At 57.1% G+C, this 22,477-nt stretch overlaps 1 protein-coding gene across 4 annotated transcripts in view; it reads right to left on the bottom strand.

The window, feature by feature from the left end:
* The window catches only part of SLC12A3 (solute carrier family 12 member 3), a 36,137-nt gene that overhangs the window by 11,067 nt on the left and 2,593 nt on the right, over positions 1-22,477 (bottom strand). Inside the window, exons 4-22 of one of the 4 annotated variants that reach the window (XM_088027383.1) lie at positions 21,931-22,026; positions 21,483-21,622; positions 20,997-21,107; positions 19,981-20,092; positions 19,651-19,781; positions 15,159-15,243; positions 14,061-14,215; positions 13,684-13,791; positions 13,063-13,186; positions 11,259-11,360; positions 10,204-10,359; positions 9,190-9,289; positions 8,326-8,437; positions 7,806-7,946; positions 6,672-6,778; positions 4,966-5,048; positions 3,762-3,851; positions 3,080-3,241; positions 1,832-1,943 (exon numbers count right to left, since the gene is read on the bottom strand). In XM_088027383.1, coding sequence (XP_087883509.1) covers positions 1,832-1,943; positions 3,080-3,241; positions 3,762-3,851; positions 4,966-5,048; positions 6,672-6,778; positions 7,806-7,946; positions 8,326-8,437; positions 9,190-9,289; positions 10,204-10,359; positions 11,259-11,360; positions 13,063-13,186; positions 13,684-13,791; positions 14,061-14,215; positions 15,159-15,243; positions 19,651-19,781; positions 19,981-20,092; positions 20,997-21,107; positions 21,483-21,622; positions 21,931-22,026 — 2,227 coding nt within the window. The remainder of the gene's footprint in view (positions 1-1,831; positions 1,944-3,079; positions 3,242-3,761; positions 3,852-4,965; positions 5,049-6,671; positions 6,779-7,805; positions 7,947-8,325; positions 8,438-9,189; positions 9,290-10,203; positions 10,360-11,258; positions 11,361-13,062; positions 13,187-13,683; positions 13,792-14,060; positions 14,216-15,158; positions 15,244-19,650; positions 19,782-19,980; positions 20,093-20,996; positions 21,108-21,482; positions 21,623-21,930; positions 22,027-22,477) is intronic. The other 3 variants (XM_028094677.2, XM_088027384.1, XM_028094684.2) reach the window with 3 other exon arrangements.

The raw sequence follows: 22,477 nt of genomic DNA, 5'->3' as shown, positions 1-22,477 counted from the left end.
CAAATGAGTGAGGGCATGGCGGTGCAGGAGGTGGGGCGGGAGCAGTGAGTGGCTGGCTGGGTGGGGGGCAGGGGCCAGGGATAAACCTTAAGGACCAGGCCACCGCCCAGCCATCAAGCTGCTGCTGGTCCCCGAACTTGGGAGGGAAATTAGGAAAGCAGAGCTGTGAGCAGATGTGCTGGTATGCAGCACGGGGGTGGCAGGTCTGGGCAGGGCCCCGGCCAGAGGCAGCGCCAGCCTGGCCTCGGGGTCACAAGGAGGCCAGAGGGCTTGGCCTTGCTGAAGGACAGTTGGGAGGCAGAGGACATTCCACAACCTTCACGTGCCGGACAACCCGTGAGCCCATGGTGCCATGGCCTTGAGCTCCACTAAACCTGCTGAGCCCGGCTTGCATTTGGGGCTGCAAGAGAAAGCGGAGCCGGTGAAGCCGCCTTCCTGACTTCTTTATCTTCTGGAGATCACAGCAAGGCCAGACGCTGCTTTCCTCAGCACTGCTGAGAAGGGCCTTCTGGGGCAGAGGTTCTCAGCAGGGGTGAGGACCAGGAGATGGGATTGCCGGTTGCCCTTAACTCACATGGCGGGTGACTGAGAAGGGGTCATGGGGACACAGTCCTGGTGGCACAGGCCCCATGGTCCTGACCTAGGGGCATCAGGGTGGGATTGTTGCCAAGAGCACCAGAGGCCGGGCAGTTTCTTCTCTTTGGCTAATTCATTGCATGACCTTGAGCGAGCCACCCATTGTTCCTACCTAGCCACCCCCTCTAGTGGTCTTCCATCCCACAACCTTCCACCTCACAAGGCCGTTGCCCAACTCTAGGCACACCTGTCTACCTACCTTGACCATTTACTTCCTTTTCAGCTTAAATCAACTCACATTCTTCCTTAGCCACACCTTGAAATTTCGTATGGCGATTTTCAACAGAAAACCAGCATCTCTTGCCAGAAAGAGGCGATCAATAAAACCCAAGTATATAAACAAATGTGACTAAATTCTGGCTGGTTGAAATAAATTCTGCTGTTGCCCACCAAGCTCTTCAGCCAGGCCTGTCCTCTCTGGCTGAGACAGACTAGCATGGGTTCCCGAGCGGAGAGCCCTTCTCCTGCGGAATGAGAGCCACACGGTTGGAAGAGAATCAAAAGTCACTTCTCGGGGCCCCTGGGTGGCTCAGTTGTTAAGCGTCTGCCTTCGGCTCAGGTCATGATCCCAGGGTCCTGGGATCGAGCCCCACATCGGGCTCCCTGCTCAGCGGGAAGCCTGCTTCTCCCTCTCCCACTCCCCCTGCTTGTGTTCCCTCTCTCGCTGTAGCTCTGTCAAATAAATAAAATCTTAAAAAAAAAAAAAAAGTCACTTTTCACCAAGAAATCCAGTGGGATTTGCTGCCCCAACTCCTGGCCCCTAATGTTACCTCTTGTCTCACCAGGGACAGCATCCTAAGCTTGGGGGTGGGGGTTGCCCTGAAGGATCCTTAGCCCCACCTCATTCCTCAGCAGGAAGGGCCTTCCTTCTCCGTCCTTCACTTCACACAGGTTTCTCCTTGAGCAGATTTGTGGCTTTAAAATGTAACACTCCTCCCCGTCATGGCTGGAACTAGGGCGTCAGCGTCTTATTAAAGGGGGCATGGGACAGCAAAACAACTTCCAAGATGGACAGGAACCTGCTCCTGCCTAGAGCTCCCTCCCCACTGCTGTGACCTGGAGAGGGCTGAGTCCACCGGGGAGGGGGGGGGGGGGGAGGGGGCACACACGTAGGGGAGAGCAGGAGGGGGGCACCATGGGCAGAGCTGGGATGGTGCTGGTCTTGCACGGCCCCCCACCAGCGCTCCCCACTTACGCCTTTCTCTCCTGGTCCATCCTGTTGATCTGGCCCCCCACGAACACGCGGATCCTGCATTTGCTCCATCTCTTCTTGCGGCCAAGAAGATAGGGGATGAGGAGGGTGAGGCCTGGCAAGGAGGGTCCCCGTAAATCAAGGGGGAGCTGCTCTCAGGATAGAGCACCCTCCGGGTTCCCGCCCCATCTGCCACTGGCACGCCTCTTCCTCTCTTTGGACCTCAGTTTACCCATCTATGTAATGAGGGTGCTAGACTAAACCAAGGTGGCACACGGGGCTCTCTGGGTTAGGGTTCATGTAGCCTGCATGATGTTTTTAAATCCATGAGCTGGCATTTAATAATTGGGCGATTTTCACGTGAAAATCTGAATTGCTGGCTGGGGCGCCTGGGTGGCTCAGTCGTTAAGCGTCTGCCTTTGGCTCAGGTCATGATCTCAGGTTATGATCCCAGGTCCTGGGATCGAGCCCCGCAAGCCTGCTTCTCCCTCTCCCACTCCCCCTGCTTGTGTTTGCTCTCTCACTATGTCTCTCTCTGTCAAATAAATAAATAAAATCTTAAAAAAAAAATCTGGATTGCTGGCATTTTTTTTTTTTTTGAAGATTAAAGATTTGACCAGTGGGTGGGAACCCTCATCCCTCCTTGTCATCTCTCCACATGAGGCCAAAGACCAGCTGTCACTTATCACTGTGCAACCCTGGACCAATTGACCAATTACTTCATGGCTCTGTGCTTCAGTTTCCTTCTCTGTAAAGGGGTCTCATAATAGTTCCTGCCTAGGGATTGCACTTAGTGTCAAGCGTGTGGTAAGTGTTCAGTCTACATGAGCTATCATGCCGAGGATACATGCTCCTAGAGCAGTATTTTCTGTCTAGGTTGGGCTCTATCAGGGGTGCAATAATAAAGCCGAGAGAAGCATTTGTCTTAAGAAAAATGAGAGAGAGAGTATTTTTTGGGAAGTGAGGAACATTCCTACAGCTTCCCCCATTTATGGCAGGGGCCCGTGACCCCCTAAGGCCCATCTTGTCTGAACATTCCATCCCATGCTGACCTCAGCTCCTCCTACAAAGTCCCCCATTTTACAGCCAAGAAGAGGGGCTCAGCCAGGCTTCCCCCAAGCCCAGAGGTCCCTAGTCCCCTTCGCTGGGCTCTGTGGTCCCTGCAGGGGCCTTGTCCACAGTGGCCAGGAAGGGCAGGCCCTGGAGGGAAGGCGGCCCTGGGGAGAGCTTGTGACCAGGGTGGGCACTGACCTCCGTCATCAAAGAGCCAGTAGATGTCAATGCTCTTCTTGCCCTGCTCAGACTGGAAGATGGTGCTGGCCTGCTCCTCCCGCACTAGGGCCTCAGGGTCCACTGCGGGAGCAGAGGGGCTGGTTACCTCGGAGCAGCACATCTTCAAATGCCTGACTCTGTCTGAAAACGGAGCCAGCTGCCCCGTGAGGTGGGCTCGCTGTCACCTGCGCTACGCCCACGGCAGCAGGAAGCCCCGCACTGAGGGCGTGCATGGTGGGGACTGGCCCAGAGCTCCACCACTGGCTCTTCGGACAGTGAGACCCTGAAACCCGATTCTCGGCCAGGAGACCAGGAGCCAGGGTCCCGGACGTGCAGTTCCCTTATTCCCCTGCATCCCAGGGCAGCAGTGGGACGGGACTCTCCTCCCTGCCTGTCACCCCTGAGCCTGGCCAGGGGGCCCTGGGAGGGGTCTCACACATGGGCCCCGGAGCCAGCTGGGCGGGTTCCCACAATGCCAGGTGGGTTCCCGAGGAGGGCTGCACTGTTGAATGCTGCCCATGCCCATCTGCCCTGGTCCCCGGTTACCCAAACCCAAGGGTCTTGGGCACCTCCTGCCCATGACCAGTTTCGCTCATGGCCCACCACTCGCTGCCCCACAACGTGAGAGCATCCTGAGCCTCTGAGTGGGGTGCGGACTGACGTGTGCCTGAGACAGACGGCCTGGCCCCGCTGGTGCTGGCTTCTTTGCCATCCTCTGCCGGGTCAAACACCGGGTCAAACACCGGGTTAACTGCAAGAGAGGGGGCAGCTTTGTTCCCGGGCTCTCCTCAACGTGGGGCACTTCTGGCTTCCTCCTCTCCCAGGCTACCCCTTACAACTAGGAAGAAAGTCCTGACTCCTCACCTTCCCCTCCTCTGGCCCCTGCCTCCCCCTGGCCCCGGCCCTTGGCGCTCCAGCCCCCCCCCCCCCCCCGCCCACTGCCCTCCTCCTGCCCCTGCATCAGGCCTCATCCAGGTGTCCCCTGAGCCAGGAGCCCTCACAGCAACCCCCCTTCTCAGCAAAAGTCCCCATCATCGGAGGGGCCTCTCTGACCACGTGCCCTGTGTCCTTGTCACTGTCTGCCATGATTTATGGGTCCCCCGCCTTTCCTGTGGGAACCCAGCTTCCCCGGGCTGACTCGGTTTCGTTCCCTGCTGTACCCCCAGCCCCGAGCACGGTGTCCGCCAGGAGCACAGTTGCTGGTCTGTGAATACTGGTTTTTCATCAGTATTCCCGCAACAGCTGCTGTGCGTCAGGCCGCTGTCTGCCCAGGGTGACGCGGATCAGGACCGCCAGCCACAGATGCGGCCTCACACCTCTCAGTCCCCGCCCCCCGGTACCACCCCCTTTTGTTTTCTATACTGTGATTTCGTTCAGTCCTCCACATGTGACTAATGCAGAGTCTGCACATCGCTGTGTGATAAAAGTAAAACACAGCCCTCCTCGGTGCCCCACACAGGGTCTTGGGGACCAAAACGTCCAGGTTCTGTGGTCTTTCTCTGTATTTCCATGTTCTGGTGTCTTTATGTGGGCATTCTCCTTTCTCCCCTCTTTTCCTTCTCCCTCCCTATTAAATCGTCTTTATCCCATCTGCTTACAAAAACCCTGATAGTGGTTCGGGAGCTCTGAGGTCCAGTCTTGGTTCTGCCCCTAGCTGGGAGCGTTACCTTGAACTGGGCCAGTGTCTTCAGTTGGAAACCTGAGGAGCTCTAAGAGGCCATCAAAAGCTAATTTTTAAAGCTTTTATTCCTTACTAATGTCCCCCTCTCTTCCCTCCACCACTTAAAAAAATCGGGTTCTAGAACTTTCTGGGATCCTGTTCTGGTTTTTGACAGGGGCTCCGAGCAGGTGGGGCGTGTACTCACTGTGTGCCTGCATCACCTCTGAGACGTTGAGCCCCTCACGCATCCTCATGACACACACACCATAGTTGAAATCAAAAGCATCACTGGAAAGAGGAGAGGTGGGGTCAGGCTCCTCTCGGTCCTAGCCCCCAGCCCCCAGCCCCCAGCCCCCAGGAGACCAGATGTCTACAGTGGGCCCTGCCTCCCCACCGTACCCTTCTTTCTCTCGGGGCCTCAGTCTCCCCACCTGTGTAACGTGCAGGTGGGGAGACTCTAGCTCTACAGTCCGTGGCACTAAGGATGCTGCAGACCCTGTACTCAGGGGGAAACCAAATCAGGCCCATCTTCAAGACAGGCCCTGTCCTCCTAAAACATTTGGATAATCTGCACAAGCCTGCCAACAGAGGTGGGCATGGGAATTCTTAACCCTATTTTACAGAGGCAAAACTTGAGTTTCAGGGAGTAACTTGCCATGATCCATGCTAAGGAAATGGCCAGCTGGCTTTAGAATCGAAGAGCTGAGACAGAACCCTGAGGGTTGGCACACACCGGAATGGCCCTGCCCAAGAGGGCAGCAACAGCTTGTCTGAGGGAACGTCGAGAAGACTCCCAGCCCAGAAGTATATTCTCTGCCCAGTTGACAGAGGGTCCCAGAGACCACCAGTAGGGCTTGATCTGATGGGCTCAGCATTGCCCCGTAGGCTCCTTTAGTTGTACATCTCTGGGACAGGCACTTCACAGGCCCCAGCATTTTGAGGTCTTGGAACACTGGAGCTGGGGGGATGCTGGAGAACAGGTATTCCACTACCTGTTGTCATTGTCAGAGGCAGCTGAGATGCCTGGCTCAGAGTCAGGTGGCTGGGTCACAGCAGACCAGGAAGCAGGTCCCAGGTCCCCAGCACTCAGCTTCCTTCCTTCCTTCCTTCCCTCCCTCCCTCCTTCCTTCCTTCCTTTTTCTTTTCTTCCTTCCTTCCTTCCATTTATTAATTTTTAAAATGTACTTCTATTTTTACTTATTTATTTAGATTGAGAGAGAGAGCATGCACAGGCAGGGTAGGAGGAGCAGAGGGAGAGAGAGAATCCCAGGCAGACTCCACACTGAGCATGGAGCCGGATGTGGGGCTCGATCCCACAACTCTGAGATCACAAGCTGAGCCGAAATCAAGAGTCGGTTGCTCAACTGACAGAGCCCCCCCGCCCCCCCGCCCCCGTGCCCCAGCCTTTGTTCGGCCTGAAGCCCCCAGGCAGTTTATCTTCACGGTCCCATTCCCCACACTGCTGCCTCCTGGGAGGCCTGGTTTCGCTTCCTGCTCCGTGGCACCACCTCACAGCTCCAGAGCCGGCTCTCTGAGGATCTGCTAGAGTCCACAGGCGGGCACAAGGTTTTCACCTAAAAACCCACCTTTTCGGCTTCTCTGAGAAACCAGAAGCTCTGGCAACACTGGGTCCACATTTCTAGCTGGGCACAACTGCTCACGGCAGCTTGCCACAGTCCCCTCTGCTCCCTATGGTCTCCTCCTCTGAGTTCCCTGCATGTTCCCTGCCCATCTTGGCGCCCATGGCCCAGAGGTCAGAGCGGCGAGCCCTCAGTGGGTCTGTTTCTTCCTCAGCTTTGAACCAGCGTCTTACAATATCCACTGCGTCCCCCCTGCTTCCCAAGGCCCAGCAAACTCCAAAGGCCCAAATCAACAGACCCCAGGCCCTGCCTCCCTCATGCCCTCACTCACTGCAGGATGCCAACGTAGCCTTCCACTGTGGCTGGGGGAGCAGACTGCCAGTTCTTCTTGAACCCAACTACCAGAATGTTGGGCTTCATTCTCCCGAGACCTGTGGCCTGCAAAGGGCGTGGGGCTGAGGTGAGGGGCCGGGCCTCGTGCCCCACAGGGGCTCAGTTCTGTGACTGGGGTGGGGCTCGCTCAGCCCCAGCTACCCTCTCCGCCACGTGGCGAGGGCTCAGGAATCACATCCCGCCAGTCAGGGTCCTGCCCGCCTACACACACCCGGGAGAGAGGGAAGCTACAGCCAGAAGCTACCAGGGCCAGACTGTCCCATTAGCTCTGGATTATCCCACTTCCTGCTTCTCTAGCAAATTATTTCTCATCCCAAGGGACTTGAATGTGGATGCCAAGCTGAGAGTATCCCCAGGCCATCTTACCCTGACATCTTTTATACTTCTTTTTTTAGTGTTTAAAAATGTTAAGAATTTTTTTTGAAGTGAAATTCCCATACACAAAATTAACCATTTTTAAAGCATATAATTCATTAGAATTTAGTATAGTCACAATGTTATGTAACCATCACTTCTATCTACTTTCAAAATATTTTCATATCCCCCCCGAAGAAGATGCTGTATGTTCTTTTTTTTAAATGAGAAGTATTTAGAATTATTAGGAAGGACTCTGATATGCTGGCTCAGGATTAACAACTGTTACTGTATCTATGCATCCCATTTCACAAGCTGAGAAAACCGAGCAGGAAAATGAATTGCCCAGTGGAATGTTCTAGAACTTGATCTGAGTGGTGGCTTCACACCCCTGGGTGTAGCTGCATATGTAAATATGTATCAGACTCTACACTTAATATTTTTCACTTTGCTGTCTGTAATTATATTAAAAAAAAAAGAAAACAGAAAAACAAGAATTGGCTCAAGATCACACAGTCCCCATGGGCTCCCAGCTCAGTTTCCCATAGGCCCTTGGACACCGTGAGAAAGTGCCCTGAGTCAGCATATCTGGAGAGACAAGAGAGGCAGGCACTCCTGTTGCAGCAAAAGGAGCTTCAACTAGCCCCTCGGGACATCCTGCCTTCCAGGTTGTCACACAAGCATTAAGTCCTATGGGGAAGCCCGGAACCGGGGGCACCTGCATGAGAATCTGAACACCACTGCGGAGGTCCTCGGCAATGACGTCCGAGTAGAAGGCCTTGATCTTCCTCTTGTTCAGCCACTTGGTGTGCCCACTGGCGCTGAGCCGGAGCTCAGGCATCCTCTGTTTGCGGGGTCCCTGTGGGTGGTGGGGGCAGGTGACATCAGGAGCTGCCTTCGCCCTCTGGCCCTAATGAGATTCAGCCCCTTTCCTCCCTGGAGTCTGCCCCAGGGGCTCAGCCACACCATTTTTCCCCTTTGGAGTTGAGGGAGGGAAAGAGGAGGAGGGGAAGATGGAGGGAGCAGGCAAGAGGCTGGGCAGCGGGGAGAAGCCAGCGATGGGGACAGGGGAGGGGAGAGAACCAGGCCCACAGCAGGGTCTGGTGGACTCTGCTTGCTCCATAGGCCCTCCGCCCCCCACTCCTCCCCACACTCTCTGGCTGCCGTGCAAGGGTGGACTTCATGCCCAAGGGCTCCTCCAAGGGCATGGCCCCACCCCACCTATGGGGGCCACTCACAATGAGCACGTGGCCACAGACCATCAGGCTGAGGTTCCGGGTGAAGGTGCCCACAAAGTCAACCAGGGCTGGGCGGAAGTTGGGGGGACCCGTAAGCACTAGGCATTGGGGGCTGAGGAGGGGAAGGGAAAAGAGCATGAGCCATCTGGACAGAGCCCACGGGGATCTGGGTGCAAAACACAGGTGCCGGGGAGAATAAAGGCTGGGGGTGGGGAGGCACATCACTTACAAGATCCTTGTGCCATGTGGGTGGGTGGGTGGGGGACTCAGCCTCCTGATGAAGAGGCAGCCGAGGGCCGTGGTCAGGGGCCACTGCCAGACTCAGCTGGAGCCAGACAAAATTGGTCACTCACCAGCTGTGTGACCTCGGGCCAGTTACTTAATGTCTCTGGGCGTCCATGTTCTCATCAGCGACTGGGGTTAGTAATTTCATATGCCCCAGAGGGCTGTGGTAAGGTGGAGTAAGGCACTTTTGAGCAGCAATGCAACGCGAATACATATGGCTGATGTTAGCGTTACCATCTGGTGGGATGGAGTCCCGGACACACGACTCTCCTCGCTTAGGAGAGGTTCGTCACGGTCAGCCTCATGGATGACTGTGACGGGGACTACAACACCAGATTGTCCTTGGATAGCCCTTTGCGTCTCGAAGAACATATTCTGCTGTAAAAACTCAGGTACAGAGAGGTCACTAGACTGGCTTGGTCCCCACTGAGCCACGTCATCCCAGGCCCCTCACCGCGGAGCGGAGCTCCTCCACCTCTCTTCCCTCTCTGAGCCTGGGCGGTGCCCACCCCCCAGGGATGCTGGGGCAGGTGACAGGTGGTTTGGAGCCTCCCAGAGCAGGGACATGGCTGCGCTCACCGGTAGTTCTTGATGTGGTCCTCTACCTCGTTGAGGCCCACTGAGTAGCTCAGGGCCAGGTTGTAGGAGCCGGCCTGTACCGAGGAGCCCCAGTTCACCTCTGAGGGTGGGGGGTGAGCACAAGATTAGAAACCCCTGGGAGAAACCAGTTGTGCCAAGGGAGGGAATGTTGACCTTCTTTAGGAATCAGGCACTGTGGGAGCTGGGCTGCCTGGTGGGTGGACAGCCTGCAGATTTCTTCCTAATGTTTGCACACATCATACAGCTACATGTTTAAAACTTACACTCCAAAGCATTAAACTCTAGGGACACCTGGGTGGCTCAGGTGGTTAAGCGTCTGCCGTCGTTCAGGTCATGATCCCAGGGTCCTGGGATTGAGACCCACATTGGGCTCCTTGCTCAGCGGGGAGCCTGCTTCTCCCTCCCCCTCTGCCTGGCGCTCCCCCTGCTTGTGCTCTCTCTCTCTCTCTGACAAATAAATAAAATCTTAAAAAAACAAAACAAAACAAAACACCAAAGTATTAAACTCTACAAAATATTCACCTCCCTTGACCAACAGACAACGACCTGGAAGACCAGGTTCAAATTTAGAATTCTAGGCTTTCCTGGAGTTCTGCATCTTGTCCTGAGATCGCTGTCACCCCAGGATCCTTGCTTGCATGCTGTGTCCACCTGCCTTTCGGCCAGCCAGCCCCTGGCCACCCCTCAGGCCCAGGTGTGCACCCCAGCAGCCCGGCCACTTCAAGAGGATGGCCCTGGGCAGGCAACTCCAGGGTCCTGGGAACCAGGGGTGGGGGGCCCAGAAGTAGAGGTGTGGGCTCTGAGTGGGCACGCCCCCACAGACTCCTTGCCCCATGGGGAGGGACGGGGCTGGAGGGTCAGAGCAGGGCCCTTGAGAGCACAGAGCCTGACACAGGCCCTCTAGCTGAGCTGAAGGGCACGATGGCTGGCTTGGTGCCCTCGGGGGGTGGGGGAAGGGGAGCCTGAGCCCCTGGGCAACCTGAGCCCGCACACCTGGCTTTTTGTAGATCACATAGAGCAGGAGGAAGACGACGACGCCGATGGCGATGAGGGCTGCCCACCAGGTGAGGAGGAACATGATGACCACAGAGATGACCGCCCCAAACAGCGCCGCCCACTTGCTGTAGTATTGGAACGAGGGTCTCCACCCTGGGCGGAGGACACAGGTCGGTGGGCACACTCTGGAGCTTCCTCCTGGACCAGTGCTGCTGGGCGGGGCTGGGGTGCCAATGCCAGCCATGCCCAGAGCCAGGGTCCCAGTCTGTGCCCACCTGCGCCCCACCCTGCACCCCAGCTCTCCTGGAGCTGGTCTGGAGGCTCTGGGGAGGACCACACACCCGCCTTGGCTGGCATTAGGCCATATTGACAGGCTACACCAAGGACGAGGCATCCAAATATGGCCATATGTCAGCAACAGCACCAGCTCCCGTGTCTCTCGCGGAGCCAAGGGGCTGGCAGGCCAGGGGAGGCTGTGATTCTGCCTGGCTCCACACCCCTGGGCCATTGCAGGGCCACCAGGGACAGCCGCCCCATGGCACAACTGTGGGGCGCCACGGTCCCCGGGCTAAGGAAAAGGTGGCCTGGCGACCAGGCCATTGGCGATTTGGGGATAATCAGAAAAAGGCTTTCTCGGGATACTTCACTGCCATCTGCCAGAAATTTTTTAGAATAAACATACAAATGGATGACGTATGCGAGCTGCACCTCAGGAGTTGTGCAAAGTGCAACTTGCAACAACCTGGGACTTTGGGCAATTTTCTTCCTTTTCTGGGGAGTCAGATTCCTGACTCCTGTAAATTTGATGGAGGAAGGCACTAGAGAAATCTCTGCACCCTGCAAACAGTGTATGAATCCGTGTTCAGTGTAGAGTGTAAGTGCTTGAGAAATGAGAGCTGCTATTATTATTATGACATGAATGGTCCCTTGAATTGGTTTCGGTTTGAGAGGTGACCTTGGTGTGCCCACCTACATCCGAGCCTTCCCCGACCCCACCCCAGCCCCCCCGCTCCGCATGCCTCCTCCCACAGAGGGGTGAGGGGGCTGCTTACCAGGCGAGTTGGTGATGGAGGCGTGGAAACAGCTGAAGTTGATGAGGGCGTAGGAGCACAGGAAGAAATTGGAGATGATGGGGGCAATGGTGTTGAGCTCAGCTTCGGGGCCCCAAGGGAGAGAGAGAACAGTCTGTTGGGCAACCCGCCAGGGAGCCACCTGGCACCCTCCCTCGCAGTTGGGGGATTCCAGACAGGCCCCAGAGGCTCAGTGCGTCTCAACCTTCTCATCTGTGAAATGGGTCCATCATTTTGTGAAACAAAGGGCCGATGTTTTGTTTACTGTAAAAGGCGGCTCTTAAGAGGGTGCAGAGAAGTGGGAGATCTTATGGGAGAACCAAGGACAGTGGCTGTCATACTTTTTTTGTAGCCACAAATTACCGTAAGAAATATATTTTACAATGTGATCCAAGGCCCATGTCATCTTTTATCTGAAACTCTGGGACCATAGGACACACAGAGTTCCACCCACAGTGGAAACCCACTCAAGAACTGGGTCCTCCCTTCCCTGTCTCACTCGGCTGCCACTGCCCCTGGCACCCCCAGACAAACTTTTGCATGGGTATCCTTGTTTCAGGGGCCTGCTTCGAGGGGAACGCCAAAACAAGACAAGCACCTCTTAATGTGTCGGGACTTCTGAGCATGATTCCCTTGAATCGCCACAAGAACCCTGCCCCAGAGCATCTGAGATTACGGTTCTCAGTCTGAACTGCGGTCAGATCCACTCAGATCAAAGGACACAAAATCTGAGTTGGGGGTAGACTGCAGGACGAGCAGGAAGCAGGGATGTGTCTGGGGAACACCAGGCCTGACTAGAGGTTTCCATCCCCTGGGGGTGGCCCTGCTGCTTCTTCATCTGGTTCAGGATCCAGGAGTACCCAGTGTCTGGCAAGGCTTCCTTGATGGAAGAGAGTAGACTGGTAGGGTGAGTCTCATGATTGCTGATGCCGGCATGAACAGCAGGGATTCAGCTATGGCAGGACCACGGGATGACCAGCAGCCAGCCCCTGCCCTGCTCCTGCATAGGCAGCCATAGCATGGCCACTGTCCTTGCTTGGTGTGGCCACCTTTCTCCTAGTAAGTTCTGCCTTGTTGGCTCAGTAAATCAGGAAGTACTGGGGAGTGTGTGCATGAAATGCGATGCATGTGCATGTGTGTGTGTGTATGTACACACAAGTCTCTGCCTGCCCACCTGTGTCGCCCCTGCTATGCGCTGTTGCTCCCATTCTGCAGACGAAGAAACTGAGGCTCAGGAAGGTAAAATGATTTGTCCAAGGTAGCACAGCTGGAATATGGCAAAGCCAGGGTAGAAAGCCAATCTAACTAACTGGTTAACTGGGGTCTTTCTCCTGGGGCATCCTCTACCACGAAGTCTGAGGGGTCTGGCAGCTCAAGGTCTGAGAAACGAGGTTGTATAGTTTATACATCTACAGAGATATTGATCCAGCTCTTTGTGTCAGCTCCCAAGAGCTGTCCTGGGCTCCAGAGTTGTCCTGGGGACTAATTCAGACCTGGGGGCTGGTGGGGAGGGTGGGGGGGGGGGCCACTTGCCAGGACACAGGAATGCAGAATCAGCAAGAGCAGGTAGGGTCCCTCTAACAAAATAGAATGGTCCACCTGGTGTGGTGTGGCAGCCACCTGTCTGGAGAGGGGAGAGGGGCGCAGACCACATGACCAGCCTCACCCACTCAAGGGCTAGTCACTGAGTGCCCACTCCCTGCCAGGCCTGGCTGGGCACTGGGCGCCAAGGTGAGCAGCACCGAGAAGAGCCCTCCCAGGCCCCTGCACCCTGGCAGCCTCTCACCGATGATGATGAAGGCCACGGCGATGGCGTAGGCCAGCAGGTAGCCACGCACCGGCTCCTTGTTCTTGCCGTAACCCTTCCCGAAGAAGCCGATCAGCGGGTACAGCTGGTCCTCACACAGGCACTGTGGGCACAGGAAGATGTGCTCACCCCAGGCTGGGCCCCCGCCCCCCTCTCCTGCCCTACAGCTCCCTGCCCCGCCTGATAGCTCCCTGCCCCGCCCCAGGCCCTGCTTACTCCCTCCACCTCAGCAGGGTGCTTCCTCTAATCTACATCCTGGTTTCTGTCTCTTAAATGGGAGTCATCTCCATGCCCACCCACACCTCACCAGGGAGACAGCAAAAGGGCAAGATGAAAGGGGGGCAACTGCGTCAGGGTGAAACAGGGTCGGCGGACTTGCAGATGGGGCGCCAGGTTGCGCAGGGGAGACTCTGGGGTGGGAAGTGCAGTGCACACCATGGGAAGGGGGCTGCTTCCTGCACGAGTTGGTCACTGGCCCCCTTTGGCCTTCAGTCTAGACTGTCCCTGTCCCATGATACCGCCAGACCTTTGTAGCAGTCACCGGGGGACCCTTGCACCTGGGCCTCCCGGACCCTCCCGCCGCCCATTCCGCAGCCTCACCTGGAAGACTTTGGCAGCAGAGACGAGGCAGGCCAGGGCAGAGGAGAGGGTGGCCCCAAAAATGCCAGCCGTGATCAGGGGCGCAAAGCCGGACACCATGCTCATGGTCTGCGGGGACACGGGGTCCAGGCCCCTTGTGGTGGAGCCCCTCATGCCTGGAGCCCCCTCCCAGGGCACCCACCTCAGCTAGGTCCCGAGGCCTCTGAGTCCACACCGCTTACCTGGGGATCCCAGGGGCTGCTGAGGCAGGGGCTAGGCCCCAGGGCCCCCACCTGAGCCTGAACCTCAGCCCCCCAAGCCTGGGGCCCAAGCCCCGTGCGTCCCGGCCTGTTCCAGCCCTAGTCTGGGGCGGCCTTCCCGGCAGGGGCCGCGCGCACCTGGTAGTAGTTGATGAGGCCATAGCGGCAGCTGCGCTGGTGGGCACACTCGGTGAAGTTCCAGCCGTAGCCACAGGCCAGCCCCTCGCAGGTGCCCGAGCCGGGGGTCACTGTGTCATTCAGGGCCCCGGAGGCGTCGCGAACCACGCAGGAGCCTGAAGAGGGAGCAGGGCTTGGGGAGGCCTCCCTCCCTCCCCTCCCCTCCCTCCTCTCCTCCCACCCCCAGACACGGGTCACTCCTGCAGAGGGGGAGAAGCTGCTGCGGGGCCAGCTCCCTCTTTAGCGTGTAAGGATAAGTAATAATAATAACAATAGTAACGGCAACACAAATGTGCCAGGCACCACGCTAAGGAAGCAAGCATCACCATTGCCTTTGTTGTTACTGTCATTCTACAGAGGCCCAACAACGTGAAGTGGCTTGTTAAGGTCCCCACCCCCCCACCCCCCACTCCCCCCAACCCCGTCCATGTCCTCCTCAAAGCAGAGGCCAGACTGGCTGCGCCCTGGGCCGTGTTCCTTGGCCCTCTGTGAACAGCCTGCCTCACAAGGTGGTTAATGGGAGCACCTGTGAGGACCTCAGTGCGAGGCAAGTGTCAACAGCCCAGGCCTGGGTTCAAAGCCTGGCTCCACCACTCAGTGGCTGCGTGACCTTGGGCAGGTCCCTTAACCTCTCTGAGCCCTGGTTTTCTCCTCTGTAAAATGGTGGGAAAGGCAGTGCCCGGATTAAATGTGATGAGGCACGTGAAGGGCTGGGCCTATGGTTGAGACAAGGGCTCGTATCATCTTCAGCCACCACCATCATTGTTACTGTTATTATTATTAGTCGTCGGGTCAGGGTATAATTTGTCCTCTAGCACTTTCCCACCCTTGCGTCTGTAACTTCAGGTTTGAAGGGACCAGAAGAGCCTGGTCTGACCACCCCCATGCCCACCACAAACTACCACCTCCCATGAAGATGTTCTGGTCACCACCACTGGCCCCCCAAAATAAGGTTTGAGGCTCCACTTCCTGAGGTGGCCATGTCCTCCTGGCCCAGCTCTCCCTGTTGGAGAGCCAAGCACCCTGAGCCCCTTCCAGTGGTCCTGGGCAGCTACTCACCAATGGTGGCCGAGATGGCCAGGTAGGAGACAGTGGTCCAGAAAATGGCCATGAGCGTTCCCTTCGGGATGGCTACAGCAGGGTCCTGAGGGGAGGGGGAGGGAGGGAGGTCACCAGGCAGCCTCTGGGCCTCCTTCCAGGCCCTGCCCTTGTCTGAGGCCGGGGGTGGGCCAGCGACCCCCCGACCCGGCCCCCTCTCAGAGCCCCCTTCCCCAGGGCCCAGGGAGGAAGAACCCTTGCGATTGCAACCCACAGAGCAGAATGGGACACAAGCAAGATCATGGGGCTGAGAACACATCCAGGCCCTGGGAGCCTGAGGCACGGAGAGAAGCTCCAACCAGCTCCATGCCTGGTTCCCGAGGACACTGGCCAACGCAGGCTCTGGGGGCCCTGAAGTGGGGGGCTCTGGAGTCAGCCTGGTTGTGCTCACTTCCAGGTGACCGGCTGGGTGGTGGGCATGCTCTTTTACGCCTCAGCCCCTCCAGCCTCACAGGGATGCCGGCTAAGTGACTTAATCCACATCAAGCTCCCAGACCAGGGCCCGGCTCACAGGCAGCGCCGGCTGCGGGTTAATCACCATTATGCACCAACTGGTCTGAGGGCTTCCGCAGCAATTAAATATACAGACAAGCCCCAAACTCTCTCCCCTCCGAGGAAAAACTCTCTGCTGGCATTTTCCTAACAGAAATAGCAAATCTTCACACGTGCACATCACGTATTCCACTCTTCCAGAACCTTCCTCGTGTATAACTTCCTGTAAAGTGGCCAGAGTGTCCCCACCCAGCTGGTGGGGAAACTGAGGCCAGGAAGCTGCACAGAGGGCCCGGCTGGCTGAGCCAGGGGCGGCTCGTTCCCACCACACGGAGGTCCACAGCCTCAGGCCGCTGGGGGCTGGTCCCGGGTAGAGTAACACAGGCCAGGATTTTTCCAGCAGGTTCCCTGCCAGGTGTAGACCCCAACACCAGGGGCAGGCCACAGGAGCGCACCTCCCCAGCTTTTCCTGGGCTGTCCTGCACAACTGGCAGGTAGAACCACAAATGACAGAGCTGGAAGGGACCATGACATCGTTACAGGCAGGTCCAAACCAGGCTGGCAATGACCCGCTTCTCTGCCTCAAACACTCAGGAGCCTGAGTTGGAACCGACGGTCACTCAGTGATGAGCAAGCCCCGGCCCTCACCCTGGAGGACCCGGGGCCCCAGGGAAGGAGGTACAGGCGGGATCCTGGCGACACGGGGCAGATGGCCCCTGTCATGGGGCAGGCTGGAGTGTGCTGGAGAACAAGGTGGGGGGAGGCAGAGCAACACGGCAGGAACCATGGAAATCCTCATGGCAGAGGGGACGCCTGGGGTGGCTCTGAAGGCCGGGGCTGGGAGGAAGGGAGCGGTAGGGCAGAGCCAAGTGGAAGCAGAGGTGCAGAGGTGGAGGGGGGCCAGGGGCTCTGGAGCTTCCAGGTCTGCTGAGGTCTCTCCTGGGGGGGGGCCCTGCCAGCCCTGCTCTGGGTACCAGGATGGCCCGACCAGGTCAAGCACGCAGAGTCCCTGGTCCCTAGGCCAGCAGGCCGGCTCAAGCTCCCATCCCACCTCTAGTGGGTTGGATGGTGTCTCCAACAATTCGTGTTCACCCAGAACCTCAGAATATGACCTTATTTGGAAATAGGGTCTTTGCAAAATGTAATTAGTTAAGCTGAGGTCCTACCTGGTTAGGCGGGCCTTAAATCCCTTGAGGAGTGTTCCTCTTCTCTCGGACACACAGAGGGAAGGAGGCCATCCATGGGAAGACAGTGGCAGAGACTGCAGAGACGCAGCTCCAAGCCAAGGAAGGCTAAGGACGGTCGGAGCTGCCAGGAGCTGGCAGAGGAGAGGAAGGATTCTCCCCGAGAGCCTTTACAGGGAGCATGGCCCTTGGCACATTTGTTTTGTTGGACTTTGGCTTCCAGAGCTGTGCAAGAATAAATGTCTGTTGTTTTAAGCCACAGTGCTTGTGGTCGTTTGTTACAGCGGCCCCTGGGACATGGCTACTCCAGGCCTCCATCCAGCCCCTACATCTCGGCCTGAAATCTCTGCGCCCGGCTCACAAGTCAGACATGTCTGGGTCCACATCCCAGCATCTCCCCCCGGCTGTGTGAGCTGGGACAAGTCCTTTAACCTCTCTGAGCCTCAGTGATGCCCCCAACCCCAATCTGTGAGATGAGAATCAACGTAGCACACAGCCAGCACCCATAAATGTGAGCAGTTAGGAGCGGGGGCTGTGTCGTGCTCAGGGATGCACCCTGGGGCCACACCAGGCGCGGCACAGACCCCACATCAGTCACTAGGAAGTCCCTTGTCTCTGAGCCTCAGCCTCCCCATCAGAAAATTAAGCTAGTAAAGCTTTCCTTGGCCATAGCCCAGGGTGATGGTCACGAGACTGCTCTGTGAGAGCTAAGGGGCTGGGGAACGTCACATCCTACTGACTTAGGGGTTGATTGTCTCTCTTTCTCACCAGAATGTCGGCTGCATAAGGGCAGGAATTTGTGTCTTTGTTCTTTGTTTACTGCTGTATCCACAAGACACTGGCACAAAGCAGATGCTCAGAAAATATTCTTGAATGATTAGTTTATGATGAAGTTGAGGCCTCTTTGCTCTAGAAACTTGCCCTCCAGCCCCTCTGCTGTGTGGCCCTGGGCAACGCCCAGCCCTCTCTGAGCTTGGTTTGCTCCTCTCTGAAGTGGGGGTGACGAGCCCTCACAGCTGCCCCCCACCAGGATCATGTTTGGAAAGAATGAGGCCCCTGCAGCCACATGGGAAAAATGACCATGACCTTGACAACCAGCCCTTCGTACTTCCTTCGTGCTGGGCACTTTTCCAAGCGCTTCACATAAATCAGCACGTGGAATCCTTATTCCCTGCTCTGGGAAGCAGGAGGGGGTGCTATGAGTCCTATCTTATAGTTGGCAAAGCTGAAGCCCAGAGAGATTTTAAGGGACTTGCATAAAGTCTCTGTGAATGGGAGCTGCTCTTCTGCTGAGGACACACTGTCTCACGGAATGGGCAGAGGGCTGGACCCAAGAGAGAAGGGCCCCTTGAGGGCTTGAGGGCATTCAGGACAGAGCAAAGGTGTACCCCTACCCCCCACCCCCCAGCTCTGGGACAGCTGCCTAGCTCTGACACCTGCACACCGTGCTGGTTGGTAACCTGAGAGGCTGGACGAAGCATCTGGATAAATCGCTAGGCTACGATGGTCTGTAGCAGGGCTGGCAGGAGAACCGGGCTGTCTGAGCACAAGACTGACCTCTGCAGGGACCTCCTGGCAGGCAGGCAGAACAGGCCTCTGCTGGCCGCTCCCCAGAGAAGTGAGAGGAGCTGGGCAAACATGGCCACTCTGCAATTTCCAGGCCATGCTGTGTGCCACCTGGGCACCCCCAGTTAGAGCCAGGCCGGGTGGAGACTGTCTCCAAAGCACCGTTCTTCATTCATTTAAGAAAATGCATCAAGGAGCACCTTTCAGGTGGGACCAGAAGCTGGAGGGAAGTGTTCTCAGCACTGAGCCGGGTTCTCGCCGTTCACCCCACTTGCACCCCATCTATCTCCTTGATCCTGCCTCTGCAAAGACACCACCGGCCCCTTCGCTCCAGCCCCATCTCCATCCAGAAATTTTGCTGGAGCCTCTGCTGACATTCGCCTCTCCTTCTTCCCCACTTCGTACTTCTGCTCTAAACCTCCCAGTCAATACGTTTCACCATTATTCACTCAACAAACGTGTACTGAGCACCTGGTATGTGTCCGACTCTTAGCTGGGAATGGGGACATAGAGGTAGGCCTCAGTTCTCCAGACAAAGAGAACTGGAAGGGGGAAGAGACACGTAAATGGCCTGACATCATTCGGCCAGGGGAGCCAGGACTCTGACAGAGGGCTGGGAGAGATTTAAAGATGGAGGTGTTATTTGGAAGAGGAACGGAACTTCTCAAGGTGAAGAAACAAGGGTCGGACGCCCCAGGGAGAAAGCACAGCAGAGACAAAGACACAGAGGAGGGACAGGCAGCACAGGGAAAGCCGCTGATCCGCGGGGCTGGGGCGGGGGGCGCGGGAATGACAACTGCGGGCCGGAGCCCCAAACTCTGAGCAGAGGACAATGGCCCGCATCAAGACAGCGGGGAGCCCTGAGAGGATGCCAGCCTGGTAAAGATGTGCATGAACCAGTCTGAGCCTTGGCAGATCAAGCTGGCTCAGTCTTCCCCCTTAGGCTGAGAGTCCCTTAGGCTGGGAACTAGGGAGGAGGTCCGCCCGTTTTAGGGTGGTCCTCTAGGCCTAGAGCAAAGCTGGTGTCAATCAACAACCTTGGAATTGAGTGGGGTGAACGGAGTCGGTTTGGATTGGCTGCAATTGAGTTGAGTTGGACTGGACTGGATTTTAGAAGCTCTGGCCCCACTGTCTCAGTGCCCAGCTCAGTGCCCAGTGGGAGATCCTGGTAGGACAGGGCCAGGAGGCAGGAGGGTGGGCATCCTGCTCACCTTGAGGTCCCCGGAGATGTTGGCCCCTGCCAGGATGCCTGTGGCTGAGGGGAAGAAGATGGAGAACATCCCGAAGAAGCTGCCATCCACGCCCCGCCAGTCGGGCACCAAGTTCTGGACAAAAATGTCCGCTGGGAAGACCAAAGCCTGAATCAGGGCCACCCAGAAGGCTGGACCCAGCCAGGCAGGCAGGAAGCTCCTCCTCTCTGGCAGCTTCCAGTCCTGGGAGTTGGGGGTCCCATCCTTCCGGTGCCCACAGAATGGGCCAGATGGGTGGGCAGACTGTACCTGTCCGCAGAGCCATGGGCAGGGCCCCCAACCTGCACGTACCCCGGTAGCTGAAGAAGCCTTTGGAGGCCTTGTCCTCAGATGGGGGAATCAGCGTCCCCACCAAGTAGTTGGCAAAGGAAACCATGATGACAAGGAAGAAGAGCACCTGGGCCTGGGTGTAAAGACCCTAGAGGTCAGATGGCCTGGCCCCGCCTGCTCAGGGAGCCCCAGCAGGACAGAACCTGCCCAGAGTCCCTCCCTCCCCCATTCATTCATTCATTCATTCATCCACCACCCATTATGCTGCAGGCCCTGTTCTAGGAGTTGGCGATATAGCAAGGCTCTTGTCTTGCTGCTAAATACGGAACACGACTCTAGAGTAAGAACAAGGGTGTGTTGGGGACTGTGTGGGGGCTACGTTAGCAGAGTGGTCTAGGACGGTGTCTTCAAGGGTCCTAAAGGAGGTGGAGAAGTGAGCTGCAGAATGATCAGGGGCACAAGCTGGGGACAGCGAGGAAGGAGGCTGGCGGAGCTAGAAGCCAGAGTGAGGCGGAGAGAGGAAAGGCGGGGGTGGGGGGCAGGGGCCAGATCTGTCACATCTGCCTGCTGATGCCCCATATTTCTTCTGCCCTCCTTCCATAGTGCTAAGCCTCTGATTTTTGGCTGGATATGGGGTCACATGAGGACACATTTCCCTACCCTGCCTGCCCCTTAGGTGTGGCCACGAGACCAAGTTCGGGCTGATGGGATGGATGCAGAGGGATATGTGCAACTTCCAGGCAGGGCCCGAAAAGGAAAAGAAAAAGGCCCTCTCCCCTCCCTGCTGACTGGACTGTGGCCACCGTGGAGTAGGTGCATGAAGGCCATAGGATGGAGTGGTCTGGGTGCCCGAGCCCCGGGAGCCACACACACCCGGACTGTTACAGGAGAGAGGTCCCGTTCTTTAGGGTCTCTCTGTCACAGCCGCAGAACAAGAAGCCTGGTTACTACACCGAGAGGAGGCAGAACCGGGCCTGGGACCCAGGCCTCACGACTCCCGCTTCTCCACCTGATCACTCCCAACCTCCCCTTCTCACCTTGGCCTCCCACTCCATGCCAGCCAGGGAGACGGCCAGCAGCACGGTGACGGTGACCACGCCAATGATGCGGATGTCATTGATGGGGTCCACGATGGGTGTGCCATTCTCCTGGGGAGGGGGACAGGCCAGGCTGCACGCTGCCCTCTGAACATCCCCCCCAGACTCCTCCACCTTGATTCACCTCAAGTATGGGTGTCCTCTCACGGCTAAACAGAAACACAACCCCCTTCCCTGCCAACAAGAGCCCCTAGAGTGGCTGCCATGCCAGGCTGGACAGTTCAGCTCTAAAGGCAACACGCAGCCCTGAAGGGGACTTCTGGGAATGGTCTTTATTTGAGAAGATCATCATGGTCACCCACAGCGGTCAGACTGTGGCCGTGGCCCTTGAAGGGTAAAATCGGGCAGAGGGGCGGGCAGGAAGGCCTGGCCCAGATGGGGTCGGGGAGAGCAAGGGAGGCTGCCCCGGGTTCCCTCGGGCTTCACCTGGAGCAGGTCCCGCACAGTCTCTGCGAAGCCCACGGTATGCATGGCCACACCCACGGCGTTGGCAAAAGCAAAAATGAGGCCAATGGAGCCCCCTAGCTCTGGGCCAAGACTCCGGGAGATGAGGAAGTAGGTGCCACCTATTGGGGACAGAGCCAGGAGCCATGAAACCAGCTGGCTGGGGTGGGCTTGGGGCAGGCAGAAGCTGAGGCTGGGAGAGGGTAACCATGGGATCCCCCCCCCTCCCCTGGGCCCACAGCACAGGGTATAACTGAGGCCATCCGTGGGGGACCCAGAGCCTTCACCTGGAACCAGAGGGAGCAGCCTGGGGCATCCTCATTTTGGTGGGGATGGGGGTGGGTGAGGAGTGGCTCAGAGACCCATTCCCGGGGTAAAGACTGGGGGAGCAACCGGAAGAGGAGGGCCTTGGGGGTGGGGTGGGGCCCACCTGACTTGACCTTGCCGTTGGTGGAGATGGCCGAGATGGAGAGGCCGGTGATGGAGGTCACAGTGACAGAGAGCAGGATGATGGTCCAGGTCAGGACTGTGGGGGTGGGTGGGGGTGTGATCACCATAAAACTCGGCAGGGGCATTTCCCAGGTGAGGAGCCATGTGAGGAACCCGCGTCAGCCGACTGGTTCACCATGCCACCTAAGTCACCTCCCTTCTCTGAGCCTTGGTTTTCTCATCTGAAAAATGGGTCTCTGTCTCCCTCCTGGTATATTGTGAACAGCCAGAGAGCTGATGAGCCACTATATAAAGGCTCATTTGTTATGGAAGGGAAGGCACCCTCCTTTAGTAATAAAAAATAATCACCACTTGAACACCTTTGGGTGCTAAATCCTACGCTGTTTTACATGCATCATAGAAACCCCACAATAGGTCTGGGGATGAAGGACAGTTATCACCCCCTTTTTACTGATGAGGGAACAGAGGCTCAGAGAAGTTAAGAAACTTGTCCAAGTTCACACGCATCAGAGCTAGCTTCTGAACCT

This window comes from Eumetopias jubatus, unplaced genomic scaffold (assembly GCF_037043125.1).
Source record: "Eumetopias jubatus isolate StellerSeaLion01/CBP00866 unplaced genomic scaffold, mEumJub1_p1.0 scaffold_10, whole genome shotgun sequence".
Lineage (NCBI taxonomy): Eukaryota > Metazoa > Chordata > Mammalia > Carnivora > Otariidae > Eumetopias > Eumetopias jubatus.
This window is presented reverse-complemented; position numbering and strand designations above follow the sequence as displayed.